This window comes from Henckelia pumila, chromosome 2 (assembly GCF_033568475.1).
Source record: "Henckelia pumila isolate YLH828 chromosome 2, ASM3356847v2, whole genome shotgun sequence".
Classification (NCBI taxonomy): domain Eukaryota; kingdom Viridiplantae; phylum Streptophyta; class Magnoliopsida; order Lamiales; family Gesneriaceae; genus Henckelia; species Henckelia pumila.
In genome coordinates, this window is record NC_133121.1 from 133,303,658 (window position 1) to 133,325,052 (window position 21,395).

The 21,395-nt window shown below is 36.9% G+C and overlaps 1 protein-coding gene across 1 annotated transcript; it reads right to left on the reverse strand.

Annotated features, from left to right (window-relative positions):
- Positions 1 to 14,233: 14,233 nt before the first annotated feature.
- LOC140878447 (uncharacterized) lies at positions 14,234 to 20,692 on the reverse strand. The gene is made up of 5 exons (XM_073282049.1): positions 20,511 to 20,692; positions 19,499 to 20,421; positions 18,173 to 19,390; positions 16,497 to 18,071; positions 14,234 to 14,340 (listed from the first exon to the last, which is right to left on the reverse strand). Exons 1-5 carry the CDS (start codon positions 20,690 to 20,692, stop codon positions 14,234 to 14,236), a joined length of 4,005 nt encoding a protein of 1,334 aa, XP_073138150.1.
- Positions 20,693 to 21,395: the final 703 nt, after the last annotated feature.

Genomic DNA, 21,395 nt, shown 5'->3' on the forward strand with positions numbered 1-21,395 from the left:
AGGATTTTTCGTCATAGCAATAGCAGACATTTGTCACAGAATATTTTTGTAGGATATTTTGGCTCTTGTTGTAAATTTTTCAAAAATTTTCGTAGCCATATTACTTCACAAGCAGCATCGGTAGCAACAATATATTCTGCCTCGGCAGATAAAAGTGCAAATGTCTTCTGTTTTTTAGAAGACCAAGAAATTGGTTTTGTACCAATACAGATTACATATCCAGATGTGCTTTTTCTATCATCAACTGATCCAGCCCAGTCATTGTCAGTGTAGCCAATTAGGCTATTTTCGTCTTCTTTGGTATATTTGATACAATGATTTATTGTTCCTTGCAAATATCACAGTATTCTTTTGGCAGCAGAAAAATGAATTTGACTTGGGTCACTCATGAATCTGGATATCATGTTCACAGAATGAACAATATCTGGTCTGGTGTTAGTGAGGTACATTAATGAACCCACTAAACTTTAATAAATTGTTGAGTTGGCCTTTTTTGCTCCATCATTTTGCTGCAATTTTTCATTTAAAGCCATTGGAGTTGTGACAGGATTACACATAGACATATTGAATTTTTTCAGCAAATCTTCTGTGTATTTTTCTTGAAAAATAAATATTTCTCCTTTCTTTTGTTGCACTTGAATGCCAAAAAAATATTTCATAAGACCCAGATCTGTCATCGCGTATTCTTTCATCATGGCTTTTTTAAATTCTTCTACCATCAGAGGGTTAGTGCCAGTATATATCAAATCATCAACATAAGGCATACGATCATAAATTCATTTGTACCTCCTTTATTGACATAAAGAGATGACTCACTTGGGCTTCGATGAAATCTATTGTTGATGAAGTAACTATCGATTTTACTATTCCATGCCCGATGTGCTTGTTTCAAGCCATAAAAAGCTTTGTGGAGGCAATAAACCATGTTTTCTTTGTCTTTCACTACGTAGCCATCTGGTTGTTCTACGTAGACTTCTTCTTGCAATTCTCCATTTAGAAAAGCTGATTTTACATCAAGTTGATAGACTGGTTGAAACGACCCTAACTCTATAATAAATAAATATGCGGAAATTTTTTTTTTTTTTATACTACTAAATAAAATATGTACATATATGCCCATACATATATGCACAGAATAAAATATTTAAAATAAACTAAATAAATAAATAAATAAATACTTAAATAAAATGCATTCTTTAAAATAAATAAATATCTGAGTCGACCCTATAATTAAAAATATATTGCATAAATAAATTGAATAGAATTTGCATGCACTGAAAATATTAAATAAAATATTCGAAACTCCCAACTGCTGTAAAATAAAATAAACTGTATCATGCTGACAAAAACAACAACATGCATAGTGACTCAGAATATATCACGGTCACGGGGCCACTGCTACATGTCTGCTCATACGTCCTCGCCTCCGGTGGGTACAATGTCATCCTCAACGTACTCACCTGCACCATACCAGTGTAGTGAGCCTAGAGGCCCAACATGCTAACATAACAAGGGTTTAAAAATAATTTAAACCAATTTAATACTAATACATACATATACATGAATGAGCATGCTTAAAAATTTCATAACATAACTTACTTAAATAAACATAAATAACATAATACATAACATTATTGAGCAATTCATTTTTCTAACATAGCATGGTTGTATCCGTAGTGTAACCTTAAATCATACATTAAATACTGATCAGCGTGGAAACCTACGTACGTGGCCGGTGACGAATCACCTCTTAAATTGACAGTAAACTGCCCTTCAATCATATGGGGACGAATCCCCCTTAAATTGTCACACTACTTCAACTTCCAACATAAAATATTTTTATTGCTCAACTTAAACATTAAATCATGCATAAAATATTATTTCATGAATGCATGTACTTGAATAAAATGTGTGTCCTTCATATATATTTAATTTAATTTTCTTACTAACATATAAATATTAAAATAACTTAAATGCATAAAAATAATTAAATATATATTCAGGACACATGCAATTTCTCATGGATGGTCCTGGACTGCTGGCCCTAACTCTCAAGCCCATTAACTTAAATCTGGCCCATTAACATACTTAAGCCCATTATCTCAAACTTTAAGCCCAAATAATTATTCTAAGCCCAATTAAATTATTAAAGCCCATTAAAATACACTAAGCCCAATAACCACTTAAACTGGCCCAATGGGCCCAAAAATCCAAAGACTGGCCCAATAACTTTTATGGGCTCAAAAGCCCATAAAATTAATGGACTAACTTAATTAAAATTTTAAAAGTCCAAATAAAATTATTTGGGAGTCCAAATAATTTTATTTCAATTTAATTGACTCAAAAACCCATTAATTCATAAAATGTTTTAAAAATAAAAAGACTCGAGCCCGGCCCACCAAACCCAGACCCGGACTTACTAAACCCGACCCACTAACCTACTGACCCGACCCGGACCCAAGACCCGACCCGGACCACCCTAAAACCCTAGCCCGAACTACCCCCTTCCCAAAACTGTTCTGCCGAGGCGGCAGCAACTAGAAAACCCGGCGGCCGCCCCGTTTCGGCCACCCACCGGCCGGAGGGCCACCCCTAGGACCTAGCTCACATCCAGGCCTTTCCAACAAGCCAAGAACCAGCCCAAACCGTTGACTATGGAGTGAGAACGAAGCTCTGCCACCCAGCCCTTCTGCACTGTCGCGCAGACCCGAGCAGCTGCGGGAAAACCGTTCGTTCTCAAAGCTCCGACCACGAAAGACCATGAAACCTCTTGCAAAAACTTAGAAAACTTAAAGGGGGTTCTAACCCAACCGACCTTACCCTAAACCGTGGTCTGAGGAAGGAGAACGAAGCTCCCTTCCTTGACACCCTAAACCTGCGCGAACAGCACAGGTTTTGTGCAGCCATGCCCAGCCTCTTCCTAGTCATCTCCAGCCCTTAGCCCTGGTTTAGGCCGACCCTAGGGACCCTCACACACCCATGAAGACCCCTGCCAGCAGCCATGAACAACCCTTGCCAATAAAAAAAAACGTGAGATGATGCCAACCAATGAAAAAAAAAACGTGAGGTGCTCAACAAACTCAAGCCATTTTTCTGAAAAGTTCTTAAGGATCTTGATGCATACACAACATGCACATATAACACTGATATGGTGAAATAAAGGTGAAATAAAACATGCCTTTCACCGTAGAAATCAATTTAGCACGCACGTAGGACGTTTCCGGGACGACGGGCGACGAGAAACCTTAAAACTTTGAAGAGGATCGGCTATGGAGTCTTCTTGGAGATTGTTCGGTCGATGGAGGTGCTGAAGAAAAAAGGGAGATGTCGGCTAAGGCTTTGGGACGTGAGGTTAGGGATATTAGGTTTAGGTTTTTAGGTTAAATAGAATTTAATTAGGATAATAACTTAATTAGAATTATATTATACCATAAAACACTTATTTAAAAATCCCTAATAATAAAAATAATCTGATGGGAAAGTTAAATCCCGAAATATTAGAGTAGGGAATTTTTAAAAATACTAAAAAGTCAATATTTTGGCTAATTTTTGAATAAAAAGGACTCCTAAAATTATATAAAATTAAATACTTAAAATTTTGAGATAATAAAACTCAAAATAATACTTTAAGGCTCTAAAAAGGCTCATAAAATAATTTGGCTAGAAAGTTGTCATCTCGTCCGTCCACGGTCCCGTCCACGCGATCAAATAATTAAAATACTAAAAATCATAAAAATTACTAATTATGGGTTAAATGCTTAAAAATAAATTAAATCTTGCACAATTAATTCACATAATTATTTAACCCATAAATCATAAATTTAAATAATTAAATATTCTAATTATGCAGGCGGATTTACGTAATTAAAATACCGGGTGTTACATTTCTCCCCCCCTTAAATTGAATTTCGTCCTCGAAATTAAAGTACTTACCCGAACAACTCCGGGTAGCGAGTCCTCATATCTGCCTCGGTCTCCCAAGTAGCTTCCTCCTCCGAGTGATTCAGCCACTGGACTCTGACCATCGGTATGACCCGCGTCCTAAGCCTCCGCTCCTCTCTAGCCAAGATCCGCACTGGTCTCTCCTCGTACACAAGATCTGGTGGCAACTGTAAGGGCTCGAAATCCAACACATGCGACGGGTTGGAGACATATCTCCGAAGCATGGATACATGGAAAACGTTGTGCACTGCCGCTAGCCCTAGAGGTAGAGCTAAACGATAGGCCAACGTGCCAACTCTCTCCAAGATCTCGAATGGCCCTATATACCTCGGATTCAGCTTACCTCTCCGTCCAAAACGCACTACTCCCTTCATAGGTGACACCTTCAGAAATACGTGATCACCTCCAACGAACTCCAAATCTCGTCGTCTGGCATCTGCATAACTCTTCTGCCGACTCTGAGCTGTCCTCATCCTGTCTCGAATCTGAGTCACTATGTCAGCTGTCTGCTGCACAATCTCAGGACCCAACAAAATCCGCTCACCAACCTCATCCCAATGCACAGGAGATCTGCATCTCCTCCCATACAATGCTGCATAAGGAGCCATACCTATAGACGACTGAAAACTGTTGTTATAGGTAAACTCCACTAATGGCAGTCTAGTCTCCCAAGAGCCCCGAAAATCAATGACACAAGCTCTCAGAAGATCCTCGAGAACCTGGATCACCCTCTCAGACTGACCATCTGTCTGGGGATGAAACGCTGTACTGAACAAAAGCCTAGTCCCCAAAGCCGTGTGCAGACTCTTCCAAAACGCTGAGGTGAATCTCGGATCTCTGTCTGACACAATAGACACTGGTATGCCATGCAGTCTAACAATCTCTCTGATGTAAAGCTCTGCATACTGTGTCAAAGTATAAGTAGTCCTTACCGGCAAGAAATGAGCTGACTTGGTGAGTCTATCCACAATCACCCAAATCTCTGTACAACCTCTGGCACTCCTCGGTAAGCCAACCACAAAGTCCATCGTAATATTCTCCCATTTCCATTCCGGAATAGGGAGAGGTCTAAGAAGTCCTGCTGGACGCTGATGCTCTGCTTTGACTTGCTGACAAGTCAAGCACTCTGACACCACTCTCCCGATGTCACTCTTCATCCCTGGCCACCAATACAATAGCTGCAAATCTTTGTACATCTTCGTACTTCCGGGGTGAATGGAGTACGGAGATGCGTGAGCCTCTGTCAAAATCTCAGCTCGCAGCTGATCGACGCTCGGTACCCACATCCTCCCACGGTACTGAACGATGCCATCCTCCACTGTATACAAGAGATTACCTCTAGCCTCATCTCTCTGTCTCCATCGCTGTAACTCCTCATCAGTGGACTGTCCCTCTCTAATCCGATCTCGCAGAACTGGCTGCACCGTCAACACTGACAAGCTCGGTGCATGGCCACTCGGATAACACTCCAAGCCAAATCTTTGAATCTCGGTCTGTAGTGGTAACTGTACGGTCAAACATGATACCACTGACGACTTCCGACTCAAAGCATCGGCCACTACATTAGCTTTACCCGGATGGTAGCTAATGTCACAGTCATAGTCCTTCACCAACTCTAACCATCTGCGCTGTCTCATGTTCAACTCCTTCTGTGTGAAGAAGTACTTGAGACTCTTGTGGTCTGTGAAAATCTTGCACTTCTCGCCATACAGATAGTGCCTCCAGATTTTCAAAGCGAAGACCACTGCTGCCAACTCCAAGTCATGTGTCGGGTAGTTCTGCTCATGAATCTTCAGCTGCCTCGACGCATACGCAATAACCTTACCACACTGCATAAGCACTGCGCCTAAACCAAGTTTAGACGCGTCGGTGTACACCACTAACTCCTCATGTGGTACTGTCATCGCTAACACTGGTGCTGTAGTGAGTGCTTCCTTCAGCTGATCGAAGCTCCTCTGACAGTCTGAACTCCAGATAAACTTCGCATTCTTCTTGGTCAAGGAAGTCAAGGGTACTGCAATAGAGGAAAAACCCTTGATGAACTTCCTGTAGTATCCGGCCAAACCCAAGAAACTGCGAATCTCCGAAGCATTCTTCGGAATACCCCAATTCTGCACTGCCTCAACCTTAGACTGATCAACTGCAATCCCATCTCTCGAAATAATGTGGCCAAGAAATGCCACCTACTCAAGCCAAAACTCGCACTTGCTGAACTTGGCATACAAACGATGCTCCCTCAAAGTCTGCAAGGCTGTCTGGAGATGTTGTCTATGCTCCTCAATGCTCCTAGAATAGATCAAGATATCATCAATGAAGATTATGATGAACTGATCTAGATACGGCTGAAAGACTCGGTTCATGAGATCCATGAAAACCGCTGGAGCATTGGTCATCCCAAATGGCATCACTAAGAACTCGTAATGCCCATATCGTGTCCGGAAAGCAGTCTTGGACACATCTGCTTCTCTAACATGCAACTGATGATAACCAGATCACAGATCGATCTTGGAGAACACTGAAGCTCCCTGCAACTGGTCAAATAAATCCTCTATCCTCGGCAGTGGATACTTGTTCTTCACTGTGACCCTGTTAAGCTCTCGGTAATCGATGCACAGTCTCATACTGCCATCCTTCTTCTTCACAAACAACACCGGAGCTCCCCAAGGAGAAAAGCTAGGTCGAACAAAGCCTTTCTCTAACAACTCCTGAATCTGCTCCTTCAACTCTTTCATCTTGGTAGGAGCAAGCCTGTACGGTGCCTTAGAGATAGGCACGGTGTCTGGCACTAAGTCGATACTGAACTCCACCTCTCTCACTGGTGGAATTCCGGCCACATCCTTCGGAAAAACATCCGGAAAGTCACGAACCACCTCTAACTCTGATAATGATCTGCTAGATGGCTCTGAAGTCGTGACAATACTCGCTAGAAACCCCTGGCAACCCCGTCTCAACAACTTCCTCGCCTGCATATAGGATATCACTTGAGGAATATCACTGCTCTGAGATGCCTGAAAAGTGAACGGGTCGTCCCCTGTAGGTCTCACTGACACTGATCTCCGACGAAAATCAATCGAAGCTCCATTGACTGTCAACCAGTCCATACCCAAAATAAGATCAAATCCACTCAAAGGCAAGACAACTACATCTGCGCGAATGGAGTGTCCCTGCAGCTCTAACTCCAGTCCTTGAATAACCTTCGAGGTAGAAATAATCTGCCCTGACGGCATAGTAACATCATACCCACTGTCACTACTCTCAGGTGTGATGCCTACCCGCCTGATAAACTCCAGGGAGATAAACGAATGTGTAGCTCCTGAATCTAGCAACGCAAACGTGGAGTTTCCTCCTACTAGTATTCTCCTGATGATTAAGGAGGTATCTGGGTCTGCCTCCTCAACCTGCATGACAAACACCCGCCCAGTGGTGTTCTTCTTCCTTGGGCAGTTGTATGCCCCATTCCCTAGCTCCTTGCAGTGGTAGCAAACGTTGGAACCGATCAAATACTGACCTGTGTGAGGCCTCTGACACTATGGGCACAAGGGAACTACTCCTGTCTTAGGGGCCCCGCCCCTCTGCTGTTGTCCCTGCTGATTCGGACCCTTATATGGTCCAGTAAACTGCTTCTTCGCAGAAGGATGCGAAGATGGTCAATAAGCTCCTGGCTGGAACTGCCTCTTTCCTTGCTGTTACCTCTGCATCTCTCGTCTCCCTTCCTCAGAACGCAATGTTCTGCTAACTGCCGCCTCGTAAGTAGTGACATCCAACATGTGAACGTCATGCTTGATGTCAGCCCGCAATCCATCCACAACTGTCTCAACTTGTCTGGTACACTCAGCAAAAAGAGGCACGAAGCGACACCCTCTCTCGAACTGGGTAATGTAATCCACCACATATTTCTTTACGTAAATCGCCATGCATAACTAAGTGGTTTAAAAGTAACGCTAACTTAAATTCAAAGAATTAAATCATGCTATAAACACTTAAAACTTACAGACCGGTAGCGTGGATTTCTGAGCTCGCATAGCAGTAATGACCCCTCCAAGGACCGTGCTTTGATACCAACTGAAACGACCCTAACTCTATAATAAATAAATATGCGAAATTTTTTTTTTTTTTATACTACTAAATAAAATATGTACATATATGCCCATACATATATGCACAGAATAAAATATTTAAAATAAACTAAATAAATAAATAAATAAATACTTAAATAAAATGCATTCTTTAAAATAAATAAATATCTGAGTCGACCCTATAATTAAAAATATACTGCATAAATAAATTGAATAGAATTTGCATGCACTGAAAATATTAAATAAAATATTCGAAACTCCCAACTGCTGTAAAATAAAATAAACTGTATCATGCTGACAAAAACAACAACATGCATAGTGACTCAGAATATATCACGGTCACGGGGCCACTGCTACATGTCTGCTCATACGTCCTCGCCTCCGGTGGGTACAATGTCATCCTCAACGTACTCACCTGCACCATACCAGTGTAGTGAGCCTAGAGGCCCAACATGCTAACATAACAAGGGTTTAAAAATAATTTAAACCAATTTAATACTAATACATACATATACATGAATGAGCATGCTTAAAAATTTCATAACATAACTTACTTAAATAAACATAAATAACATAATACATAACATTATTGAGCAATTCATTTTTCTAACATAGCATGGTTGTATCCGTAGTGTAACCTTAAATCATACATTAAATACTGATCAGCGTGGAAACCTACGTACGTGGCCGGTGACGAATCACCTCTTAAATTGACAGTAAACTGCCCTTCAATCATATGGGGACGAATCCCCCTTAAATTGTCACACTACTTCAACTTCCAACATAAAATATTTTTATTGCTCAACTTAAACATTAAATCATGCATAAAATATTATTTCATGAATGCATGTACTTGAATAAAATGTGTGTCCTTCATATATATTTAATTTAATTTTCTTACTAACATATAAATATTAAAATAACTTAAATGCATAAAAATAATTAAATATATATTCAGGACACATGCAATTTCTCATGGATGGTCCTGGACTGCTGGCCCTAACTCTCAAGCCCATTAACTTAAATCTGGCCCATTAACGTACTTAAGCCCATTATCTCAAACTTTAAGCCCAAATAATTATTCTAAGCCCAATTAAATTATTAAAGCCCATTAAAATACACTAAGCCCAATAACCACTTAAACTGGCCCAATGGGCCCAAAAATCCAAAGACTGGCCCAATAACTTTTATGGGCTCAAAAGCCCATAAAATTAATGGACTAACTTAATTAAAATTTTAAAAGTCCAAATAAAATTATTTGGGAGTCCAAATAATTTTATTTCAATTTAATTGACTCAAAAACCCATTAATTCATAAAATGTTTTAAAAATAAAAAGACTCGAGCCCGGCCCACCAAACCCGGACCCGGACTTACTAAACCCGACCACTAACCTACTGACCCGACCCGGACCCAAGACCCAACCCGGACCACCCTAAAACCCTAGCCCGAACTACCCCCTTCCCAAAACTGTTCTGCCGAGGCGGCAGCAACCAGAAAACCCGGCGGCCGCCCCGCTCCGGCCACCCACCGGCCGGAGGGCCACCCTAGGACCTAGCTCACATCCAGGCCTTTCCAACAAGCCAAGAACCAGCCCAAACCGTTGACTATGGAGTGAGAACGAAGCTCTGCCACCCAGCCCTTCTGCACTGTCGCGCAGACCCGAGCAGCTGCGGGAAAACCGTTCGTTCTCAAAGCTCCGACCACGAAAGACCATGAAACCTCTTGCAAAAACTTAGAAAACTTAAAGGGGGTTCTAACCCAACCGACCTTACCCTAAACCGTGGTCTGAGGAAGGAGAACGAAGCTCCCTTCCTTGACACCCTAAACCTGCGCGAACAGCACAGGTTTTGTGCAGCCATGCCCAGCCTCTTCCTAGTCATCTCCAGCCCTTAGCCCTGGTTTAGGCCGACCCTAGGGACCCTCACACACCCATGAAGACCCCTGCCAGCAGCCATGAACAACTCTTGCCAATAAAAAAAAACGTGAGATGATGCCAACCAATGAAAAAAAAAAACGTGAGGTGCTCAACAAACTCAAGCCATTTTTCTGAAAAGTTCTTAAGGATCTTGATGCATACACAACATGCACATATAACACTGATATGGTGAAATAAAGGTGAAATAAAACATGCCTTTCACCGTAGAAATCAATTTAGCACGCACGTAGGACGTTTCCGGGACGACGGGCGACGAGAAACCTTAAAACTTTGAAGAGGATCGGCTATGGAGTCTTCTTGGAGATTTTTCGGTCGATGGAGGTGCTGAAGAAAAAAGGGAGATGTCGGCTAAGGCTTTGGGACGTGAGGTTAGGGATATTAGGTTTAGGTTTTTAGGTTAAATAGAATTTAATTAGGATAATAACTTAATTAGAATTATATTATACCATAAAACACTTATTTAAAAATCCCTAATAATAAAAATAATCTGATGGGAAAGTTAAATCCCGAAATATTAGAGTAGGGAATTTTTAAAAATACTAAAAAGTCAATATTTTGGCTAATTTTTGAATAAAAAGGACTCCTAAAATTATATAAAATTAAATACTTAAAATTTTGAGATAATAAAACTCAAAATAATACTTTAAGGCTCTAAAAAGGCTCATAAAATAATTTGGCTAGAAAGTTGTCATCTCGTCCGTCAACGGTCCCGTCCACGCGATCAAATAATTAAAATACTAAAAATCATAAAAATTACTAATTATGGGTTAAATGCTTAAAAATAAATTAAATCTTGCACAATTAATTCACATAATTATTTAACCCATAAATCATAAATTTAAATAATTAAATATTCTAATTATGCAGGCGGATTTACGTAATTAAAATACCGGGTGTTACACTGGTAGCTCCTTCTGTGCAGCAACAACAAGTGCAATACAAATCGTTTCCATTCTCGCAACAGGTGCAAATGTTTCATTAAAGTCAATCCCTGGCTGTTGTAAGTAGTATTTTGCAACAAGTCGAGATTTATGTTTTTGGATTGATCTATCTTCATTGAATTTGTTTTTGTAGATCCACTTTAATTCAACCACATCTTATTTTTTGGAAGATCAACCAAGCTCCAGGTTTGATTTTTCAAAATAGTGGTAATTGCATCATTCATGGCTTTTTTTTAGATTTTTTTTTTCATGGCCTCTTCAAAATTCTGTGGTTCACAAGAGAAAAATGCAACATTTGATAAATCATAAATTTCTCTTAGTGAACGTACATTTCTCACAGGGGATTCTGAATCAGAATCTGAGTCAAATATATTTTGGCCGCGTACTGGATCCATTGTAGAACTTGCACCAGAATCTTCTGTTTGTTTTAATTCAATGGAATTTTTATTTTTTCAGTCTCATGCTTTCATTTCATCGAAGTGTACATCTCTTGAAATTATCAACTCGTTTGTTTTTAGATTAAACAAATGATAGGCTTTTGATTCATCAGTGTAGCCAATAAAAATATATTTTCATCTTTTTCGTCGAATTTCTTTCGTCGTTGTGAAGGAATGAGAGAATAAGACAGACATCCAAAAACTGGAAGGTGTTTGATTTCTGGTTTGCGCTTGTGCCAAGCTTCGTAAGGAGTTTTATTTGGATTGGCCTTGGTAGGTGATTTGTTGAGGATGTATAGTGCAGTATTGACAGCTTCAGCCCAAAAGGTGTTGGGAAGATCTTTTGCTTTCAACATGCCTCTAGCCATTTCGACAATGGTTCGATTTTTTATTTTAGCTACACCATTTTGTTGAGGTGTGTAGCGAGATGTCAACTGCCTCCGGATTCCTTCTTGACTGCAATAATTTGAGAATTCTTTAGACAAGAATTCCCCTCCACGATCAGTTCTGAGTGTTTTGAGCTGAATATTGCTCTCTCTTTCAACCATCTTCTTGAACCGGACAAATACCGCAAAAGCTTCTGATTTTTGCTCCAAGAAGTACACCCACATCATCCTGCTAAAATCATCAACAAAAAGAAGAAAATATTTTTTGTTTTGAAATGATGATGTCCTTGTTGGTCCACAAATGTCCGCAGTTCAAGTGGTTGTCTTGCTCTCCAAGCAGTCTTAGGAAAAGGTAATCGGTGCAGTTTACCATAAATACATCCTTCACATGTTTGGTCCAAAAGTTCAATATCAGAGAGTCCAATCACCATGTTTTTTCGTTTCAACAATCTCAATTCATGGTAGTTCAAATGTCCATATCTCAAATGCCACAAAAGTGATACTTCAGATTTTTCAACATTTAATGAGATATTATTATCCAGTGGCATTGCCAACGAAAATACTTTGTTCGGAGCCATTTTTATTTCCGCAATCAGTTTCTTATCTTTGTCCCTTATTTTACATTCACATTTTTTAAAATTAATTGAGTAACCATTTTGAATTAATTGACCAACACTCAGTAAATTTGAAGTAAGATCAGGGACAGATAAGACATTCTCAATAAATTTTGTGTTATCTCCCTTTGTCCTCACGGCTATAGTTCCTTTGCTTTGAACAGGTTGCAATTTTCCATCTTATATCTTGACTTCCGATGAAAAATTTTCATCAAATTTGATGAAGTAATCCTTGTGTCCTGTCATGTGATTACTGCAACCACTATCCAAGTACCATATATTCAAGGAATTATCGGTCATGTTCATACATGAATAAAACATGATTTTTTTATCATTCTCCTCCGTGAAGTTGGCTTCATTTCCTTCATTTTTTTGTCTGTGCCAACAGTCTTTATAAGTGTGGTTTGGAATTTTACAAGTTTTGCATCTATCCCAACAATTTTTTGATTCATGACCCGGTTTCTTGCAAATAAAACACAAAGAGTTAGAATTGATATTACCACTGCCTCTTTGATTGTTGTTGAAGCGTGGTTTTCCTCTTCCTCTTCCTCGTCCACGATATCGATATTTTTTGTATCCTCCTTTTTGTTGAAATTATTGGGATGCACTTGTTTCTCCACATTTGTATTTTTTCTTCTCCGCTATTTTGAGCTTGGACTCAAAGGCTTGCTCAATGGAAGGTTCAACGAATTTACTCATCCTTTTTTCATGGGCTTCTAAAGAACCCATCAACTCCACCATCGTGAGTTTTGACAAATCTTTTGATTCTTCAATTGCAGCCACAACATGTTCAAATTTTTGTGGCAAGCTCCGTAGGACTTTTTCAACAATTTTCTTGTCTTCGATGGTATCTCCGTAAGTTTTTATTTGATTGATTATTTCAACTACACGTGAAATAAATGCACGGATTTTTTCATTAGCTTTCATGGCTACATTATCAAAATCTCGCCATAAGATTGAAGCTTGATGTAGATAACTTTCTCGGACCCTTGAAACTCAATTTTTAGAATATCCCAAGGCTTTTTTGCAATTTTCGGCACCCATGATTCTGGGAAAAATGGATCGATTTACGCCTTGTTGAATGAACAATAAGGATTTGACATCTCTCCTGATATTTTTCCGATGCTCCTTTTGCTTTGCTTGAGTCTATGTGACCAAGGTTTCGACATCTGCTGGTTCTAGTATACCACTCTTTACTATCTCCCAAAGATCTTGAAAGATAAATAGAGTTTTCATCTGGACTCTCCAAAATTCATAACTTTTCCCATCAAATATTGGAATGGGTGTAGTTAATAAATCTGTAGACATTTTTTGTAATAGAATATTTTTGCAAAGGAGAAAATGAACGTGGCTCTGATACCACAATTTTGTTGGGTACCAGTAATACATAGTATGCAAGGACTTTAATTGGAATCAAATATGATGAGTAAATCGTTTTGTGTTGGAGACTTGAAATAAGATGAATTATATTGAGCAAAAAGGTTACGAAGAAAAGAACGAACGAAGGAATGAAAGGAGGAAATAATTTTTATTTTGCACGATGATAATCTTCATATTCTAGCGTGTTGCCTTTTTATAGGCAACTGACGTTTACAATTAAAAAAACACACAAATTAAATACGCATGTAAAGCATTGAATAAAAGAAGACAAACACTAGCATCCACAACCCACATGCATGTGTCTTAAAACTTGTTCCTACCAATTATGACTTTTAACAACTAATACATTGAATGAATGAAACTCACGTTTTTCAATTGCTAATATGACATTTTTGACCAATTCAACATGCATGCAAATTAATATTTTACAAGTTAAGGAAGGGGTAGCGATAGCTTCACATTTTTGGTGGTCAAATTGGATTTTTGAAACAGACGCTATCACAATGGTTAATGCGATTAATCAGCCTACACCTTTTGCAATGGAAGCACAGATTGCGGAGGAAATCAGCAGTTGCTTCTCCAATGTTCCCGGGGCATCGGTGCGATATTGCCCTCGGTTGGCAAATTCTGCATCCCATGAATTAGCTAAACGTAGTTTCAATGTTAAGAGGGATTTTATTTTCTTGGATGCAATTCCCTGGTTTATGTATACTATTGTATTAGATGTTTTGATTCATAGTTAATGGAAGTAGTTTTTTTTTTCTTCAAGAAAAAAAAAAAGAAAAAGTTAGCAGGTAGTCGGCCAATGTCAGCCTAATTTTTTCTTTTTTCTTTTCTTTTCTTTTTTTCTTTTTCTTTTCTTTTTCTTTGTTTGTTTTGTTTTGTTACAGAATTTCATAACTACTTGTTTTCAATTTTAATTGTGACTATTTCATAATAATTACTTTATATTAAAAAACACTATCTTCCTTAAAAAAAACTTCACTTTTTTTTATATAATACATAAAAAAAATTAGATTTATAAATAATATGTTGATCTTAAATTGCAATAATATTGTTATGGATTTGAATACATATTTCAAATACACTTTAGAGAGTTATTATTTAAAATGAGCTTGAGAGAGTTATTTGTTAAAATGAAGTTTGACCAAGATTATTATCTTCTATTTTCCTATTGTTCTTTACGATAATAGGTACTATTTTGTAGTTAAAATAAAATAAGTTGTTTGAATTTTATTTGCCTAAATAATATATATATATATATATATATATGTATATATATGTATATGTATATATATGGGCCTATTCATGCCGTAATATTTTGATGGAATCGTTATTAACTTGAATATATGGCCATGATTTTTTAAATATGTTCGAATTGAAAATAATATAAATAATAAGTTATTAAATATAAATATTAAATACATTATATATGAATGTTAATGTTAGTTTGAAATTCCTTTATTTTGGTAATTAATAACAATATCCAATTGTTATTAATTTAAGCCGCCTTTCAATATATTAACAAGTATAAAAACGGAAACTCACATGCCACAAGCTCGAAACATATCTCAATTTGAAAGTCTCTCAGCCTACATAACTCGAAAACCATTATCTTAAAGTATATATCTTCAATCTGCAAGCTTTCTCAAACGATATAGTGCCTAAGTATATGATTTGTCTGACCACAAACTCCTCAAACCAGTCCGACATAATCTTCTAGTTGTTTGTCTCCAAGTTATAGGAAATCCTACATATTTTGTTGATCTTATTAGAAGATCTTTTTGACCAATCAGACACAAGAAACAAGATCATCAAATGAGTTTTCGAAACTCTTATTTTCAAGTTGTCCAATAGTCATCGCCTTAAGTTATTATTTAGATCGTCGTCTAGGATCATTCAGGGATCTTAGACAATCTCTCGATCCGTTTCTTGAAGCCGCTAAGCTAAGATTTGTCAAACCGTTGAAACTAAAGATTCACATTTACAATTGTTTGTTTTTCTGTTTGATACATACTAGAAGAGACATAAAAAGATTAAGGGAAAATAATTTTTTTGGTCCAGTAACTTTACCCACTTTGAGTTTTGGTCCATTAACTTTTTCGATGTGGGTTTTGGAACACTAACTTTTCATTTTCAGTGTTTTTTGGTCCAACTTCATATATGTTAGCTTCTGATTGGTCCACGTCATCATTTTGTACAAATCAAAAGTTGACACGTATGCAGTTGGACTTATAAACACTGAAAATGCAAAGTTAGTGTACCAAAACCCACATAAAAAAAGTTAATGGACCAAAACATGGACAAATTAATGGACAAAAAAAAATTATTTTCCCAATATTAAATATCCAAACTTCCATTGAGTTTTTTGTGTCATCTTACTAACAAGACTTTACTTTATATAATAACTAGTATTTCACCCGTGCGATGCACGGGCTATATCTTGTGTATAATATAATTAAATTGTATTAAATTGAAATTTGACTATAAAAGTAAAATATAAACAAATTTAATTTTATAGTGAGTAATTAGAATAATGTAAAAAGGACAAACTCTTTAAACAAATATATGTTATGCAATGCACGTGATATTATTTTATACAGTTAATGATAAAAAAAATATTAAAAAAAATATTGAACAAACAATCGAAATATGCATTATATATCATATAATTAAAAAAACAAACAAATTATCTTATAAATTTTGAAAAACTTCCTTAAATACAACGTTTGTTGTTGAATTTTTCTGATTGGTCTTGCCATCACATATCAAGATTTTGAGACCCTTAGGATTGGTAACTCTAGATACAGCGACATACAACTGACCATGACTAAACACGGAATTCCTCAAAAAAAGTCCTACATGAGATAATGATTGACCCTGACTTTTGTTGATTGTCATTGCATATGATACAATCAAAGGATACTGTCTTCTTTGAAATTTGAAAGGAAGTCTTGGATCAGAAGGAGTCAAAGACATTCTTGGAATAAGTACTTTGTGACCCGCATTACTTCCAGTCAGAATATTTCCTTCCAAAACATGGTTTCCGAGCCTAGTCACAATCAATCTAGTGCCGTTGCATAAACCAAGAGAATGATCTATGTTCCGCAGCAACATAACCGGAGTTCCAACTTTCAAATTCAACTCGTGATTTGGTACTCCAGAGCATCTTATTCCATTTAAGTATTCAGGGGTATGAACATCATGCAATAAACCAACGCTTTTATCCGATTGACATGCCATATCAGAACTTAAATACAATCTTCCCTCAGAATGATTCAGAGATATCATGTATTCATTTATGGATTGAACGACATCAAGAGTCGGTGCCAAAATAGCTCTCTGTTGAAAATATGCAGTATCACTGATAGAAATATCTGACGAAGGATACGTACTCTCGACTATCGATGCAATAGGATCGTTATAATCTTTCAGCACAAGTTCATCTGGAATATCTATTGTCGCATAACCATCATTTGATTCTCCAATTTTTCCATCTCCTATATTAGCAATCCAATCAGAAAATTGCTTTGTCTTATCACATTCTTCATCAGAACCTAAATTTTGTAGTCGCATGTTTTTCGTCAATCTTAAAACTGTACAATGTCTCCAGATATAAGAAGAATTGATGGTTGCATTAACAATATCTTGCCTACTGCCTTTTGGAATAACAGGCAATATTTGACGAAAATCACCACCAAAAACAACGGTTTTGCCCCCAAATGGCAAATGAAGGCTTGAAGGATTGACAAATCTCATTATATCTCTCATGCTTTTATCTAAAGCTTCAAAACAGAACTTATGCATCATTGGAGCTTCATCCCAAATTATAAGCTTAGATTTTTCAATAAGATCCGCAAGAGGACTCCCTTGTTTGATATTGCATGTTGATTCTTCATTAGGATTAAATGAAATCGCAAAGCGTGAATGAGCTGTTCTTCCACCAGGCAGTAGAAGAGATGCAATACCACTTGATGCCACATTCAACACAATCTCTCCCTTCGATCTCAAGAATGCAGATAGAGTCTTCCAGACAAATGTTTTTCCAGTACCTCCATATCCATATACAAAAAAAACACCTCCCTTATTTGAATGAACTGCATTCATCACCGTATCATACACATGACGTTGCTCAGAGTTCAACTTATTAAGGTGATTATCATGTTCTTCAGACAAAGATCTTCTATCAAATCTCAACTCATCAAGTATTAATCTGTTCCGTGAAGTAGTCTGAAAATATTGATCACCGGGAAATGGCATTGATTGAAATTCACGCAAACTTTTTCCATAGCTTCGTAATAATTTTTCAATTTCAACCAATGCATAATTTTTAATTTCATCATCACTCAATTGCAATTCTACCAAAAAAAAGGTATTAATCAAAAACATACACATCTATGTATATATACTTTTAAAAATTAACAAATATAACTGAAAAACTTTATTGATGCATGCATACCTTGGTGTTGCAACAGGTTACGTTGTCTGTATAAAACATCATCTGACAAATACTTCCAACATGATTCCCAAAGTATTTCAGGTCGACTGATGCAGTTCGATGACAATAGAGTAGCAAGTAAAATTCTCAAAGATTGTGTTGAAGCCCAATGACTTGCCTCAATAATGCCGTCGATATACTCTTTGTCATCATTCAACAATCCCAATGCATAGTAAGCATCACGAAATGAATGGTATTGAACACCATTAACATTAGTTATATCATGATAGCAAGTGGCACCACGGTTTACATTTAGGAGACATCTTAAATAATACATGTCTCCACATCCCGGAGGAACGTAAAAAATGCGCCCGATCGAAAATCTCTTTTTCCTTGGAACGAATTCTCGTGTATCTTGCTTCCAAACAAATTTCATTGGAAATTCAGCATATGTCAATTCTCTTGCCTCCGGATATTTCTTGTTAGCTTCCATCCATGCCAGAAACATGCTCTGGTTAACAGTAGGTCGATCGATAATATTACTGGTTTCATCTGCATCTGAAAAAATGATATTTTGTTCATTCGGAAGATGAAAGCTCAAACGCTCAACGGGTGGATCTCTATATTGAATATCAAATCCAAAAATTCTCCAAGCAGCCTCACATGGGGAAATATATCTGCAGTCGTAGTACATATTCACCTCATCAACATTTTTTCCCAAACTCTCATCATCTGAACTCCGATAGAATGATGCTGTCACACGATCGTGCCCTTTATTTATATATTTGAACAAATATTTGATAGCCCGAGATTGGTTGCACCATTCAACATTCATATGAGCTCCATATCTAATCAACAAATAACGATTATGGGGAACAACAAATCCATTGTCTAGATTAACACCATTTCTGAGAACTGTTCGCCCATTATCTCTGCGTCTATATATTGGATATCCATCTTCATCAATTGATGTCACTTCAACAAATTTTTTAGGAAAATGTTTTTGGCAACGACCGCCAGACATACATGGAGAATTTTTTCTTACCTCACCGCATGGACCGTGCATCATTAGATCCCGTACTGCATCATAATAAACAGGATCCTGATTTTTATCGGGAATTTCGGCAGAAATGATACGATCGACTGTCTCTGCTACTGGACATTTTTCTTCTTTGCATAGAAAGAGCAAAATATGGGCGTGTGGTAATCCTCTCTTCTGGAATTCCACAGTATAGATCACTGAAACAATTTATTAAAAATTAATTATTTGTATGTACTAAAAGATATTAATAATCATTATAAGATAAGAAATATATCAAACATTATATTTTAAAAAAAATGTTATACCTGCTTTAACATTCCCAAATATTTTATTCTTTCTGAAATCTTTAATCAAGGCATCCAACTTCATTTTAAAGATTCTGGAGACAATATCCGGACGGTATTCGGCCCTAAATCCTCGAGCCTCGATAAATCTCACAATTTCTGGCCATTTTGGGTTACACGTAAATGTAATAAACAAATCTGGATATCCAGCCCACTTACATATAGCCATGGCATCTTGGTAATTCTGAATCATGTATCTTGCACCCCCAGTAAAAGAAGAAGGCAAGATAATACGTTTTCCTTGTGTAGATGCATTTGTTTCACCACGCAAAAGCGCATCATGAAGACCTTTGTACATTTCACATCTCAATTGTTTTTGATGCAGCCGAACATACGTCAACCTTCCAGATTCAACCATTGTGTATGCATCAACAATAAATTGTTGAAAAAGTCTTCTTGAATTCAAAATACTTGAAAATTCGATGTCCCTATCATGCAGTCGATAAGCAAAAAATTCTCTTATACTCACTTTTTTTCTACCTCCAACACTTGATTTGGATTTTGATAATGGAATATCTTCTCGATAACCATCCTCACCATAGGGGAAAAGTATAGGATACTGGAGAGAGAGATATGCAGGATTCAACTCATTGATACGTTTAAGTTGACCAGATTGTGTTTCTATTAAAATATCCCTGTCTCCCAAAGCCTCATTAAAATCTCCCACAATTAATGCAGCAACCTCAGAAGTAGAAGGAAGATTATATCGTCTTCCATCCTTATCTCTTCTCCCAATCAGCCGTAATTTAATATCGGATTGTACTTCTACCATCATTCTTTCTTTGATCATCCGAAAAGACTTGACTAAAACATTATTTTCATCTAACATGATCTTCAAATCAGAGACTATCTCCAGATGCAGATTGTTTGTGTCGCTATTTTTTCTGAAAAATATTTTTATTTGACATATATGAATATTTTCTACTAAATTCACATAAACGATAAATAAAATAAGACATATTTTAATGTATACCTGACAGCAAAAATCCGATTAGTAATTTCATTTTCTGTGTCGTAAATATATAACTGAGCAAACTTCGGAGATGCGCCTTCACATGGAAGTAGGCTTCCAATTAAATGATAATTCTGCCCATGAAGTTTAAAAACTGGAGCGGAGCCACCTTGATTTAAACTCGAATCTATCTTCCCTCCCATCGACGTGAAACAAAACATACTATTGTATGATCTGATATTCTCAAGAAAATGTTTGCTTTTATCATCCACTACATTTAATAAATCATGCAATACTTCAGGAGGTTTTTTTAAAGGAGGAAGTTGTATTTTCCCTTGCATACAACACATGGAGTATTTAGGATTTCGAGATTTATAACTTCGGCATAACCTTTCTTCATACCAGAATATCGCACCACAAAAATCACATCTGTATATTGGATCTCCTATATCCCAATAATCTATATAAAATAAAACAAAACAATGAAAATAAATATGTAACATTAAATGACGTTGTTAACATACGCATATTCCAAAAAACAAAACAATGAAAATAAATATGTAACCTTAAATGACGTTGTTAACATACGCATATTCCAAAAAACAAAACAATGAAAATAAATATGTAACATTAAAAAAATAAATATGTTATAACTGCAAAATAAAATAAAATTTCTTTTATAAATTTAAATAAAAAAACATAAACTTGTTATAAACGAAGCAACATAAAAAAATATAATATAATTTTACCGATGGATGATATCGAGATATTTTTGTCGAGATTGTCACGACTATGTTGAATGTCCAATATGTTAACTAAATTAATTGGAATTGAATCAGATTCAACTGCAAAAAAACAAAAAAAAACGTAATCAATTGATGATTATACTCATATCTTAAATATACA

What these genes read in the sequence shown, in the direction of transcription:
- LOC140878447 (XM_073282049.1), bottom strand. Translation starts at nt 20,692, where the DNA reads ATGGGAGGGAAGATAGATTCGAGTTTAAATCAAGGTGGCTCCGCTCCA. An exon ending in AATCGGATTTTTGCTGTCAG is followed by an intron (nt 20,422 to 20,510) that starts GTATACATTAAA and finishes AATATTTTTCAG; the next exon opens with AAAAAATAGCGACACAAACA. An exon ending in TAGAGTTACCAATCCTAAGG is followed by an intron (nt 14,341 to 16,496) that starts GTCTCAAAATCT and finishes CATGGGATGCAG; the next exon opens with AATTTGCCAACCGAGGGCAA.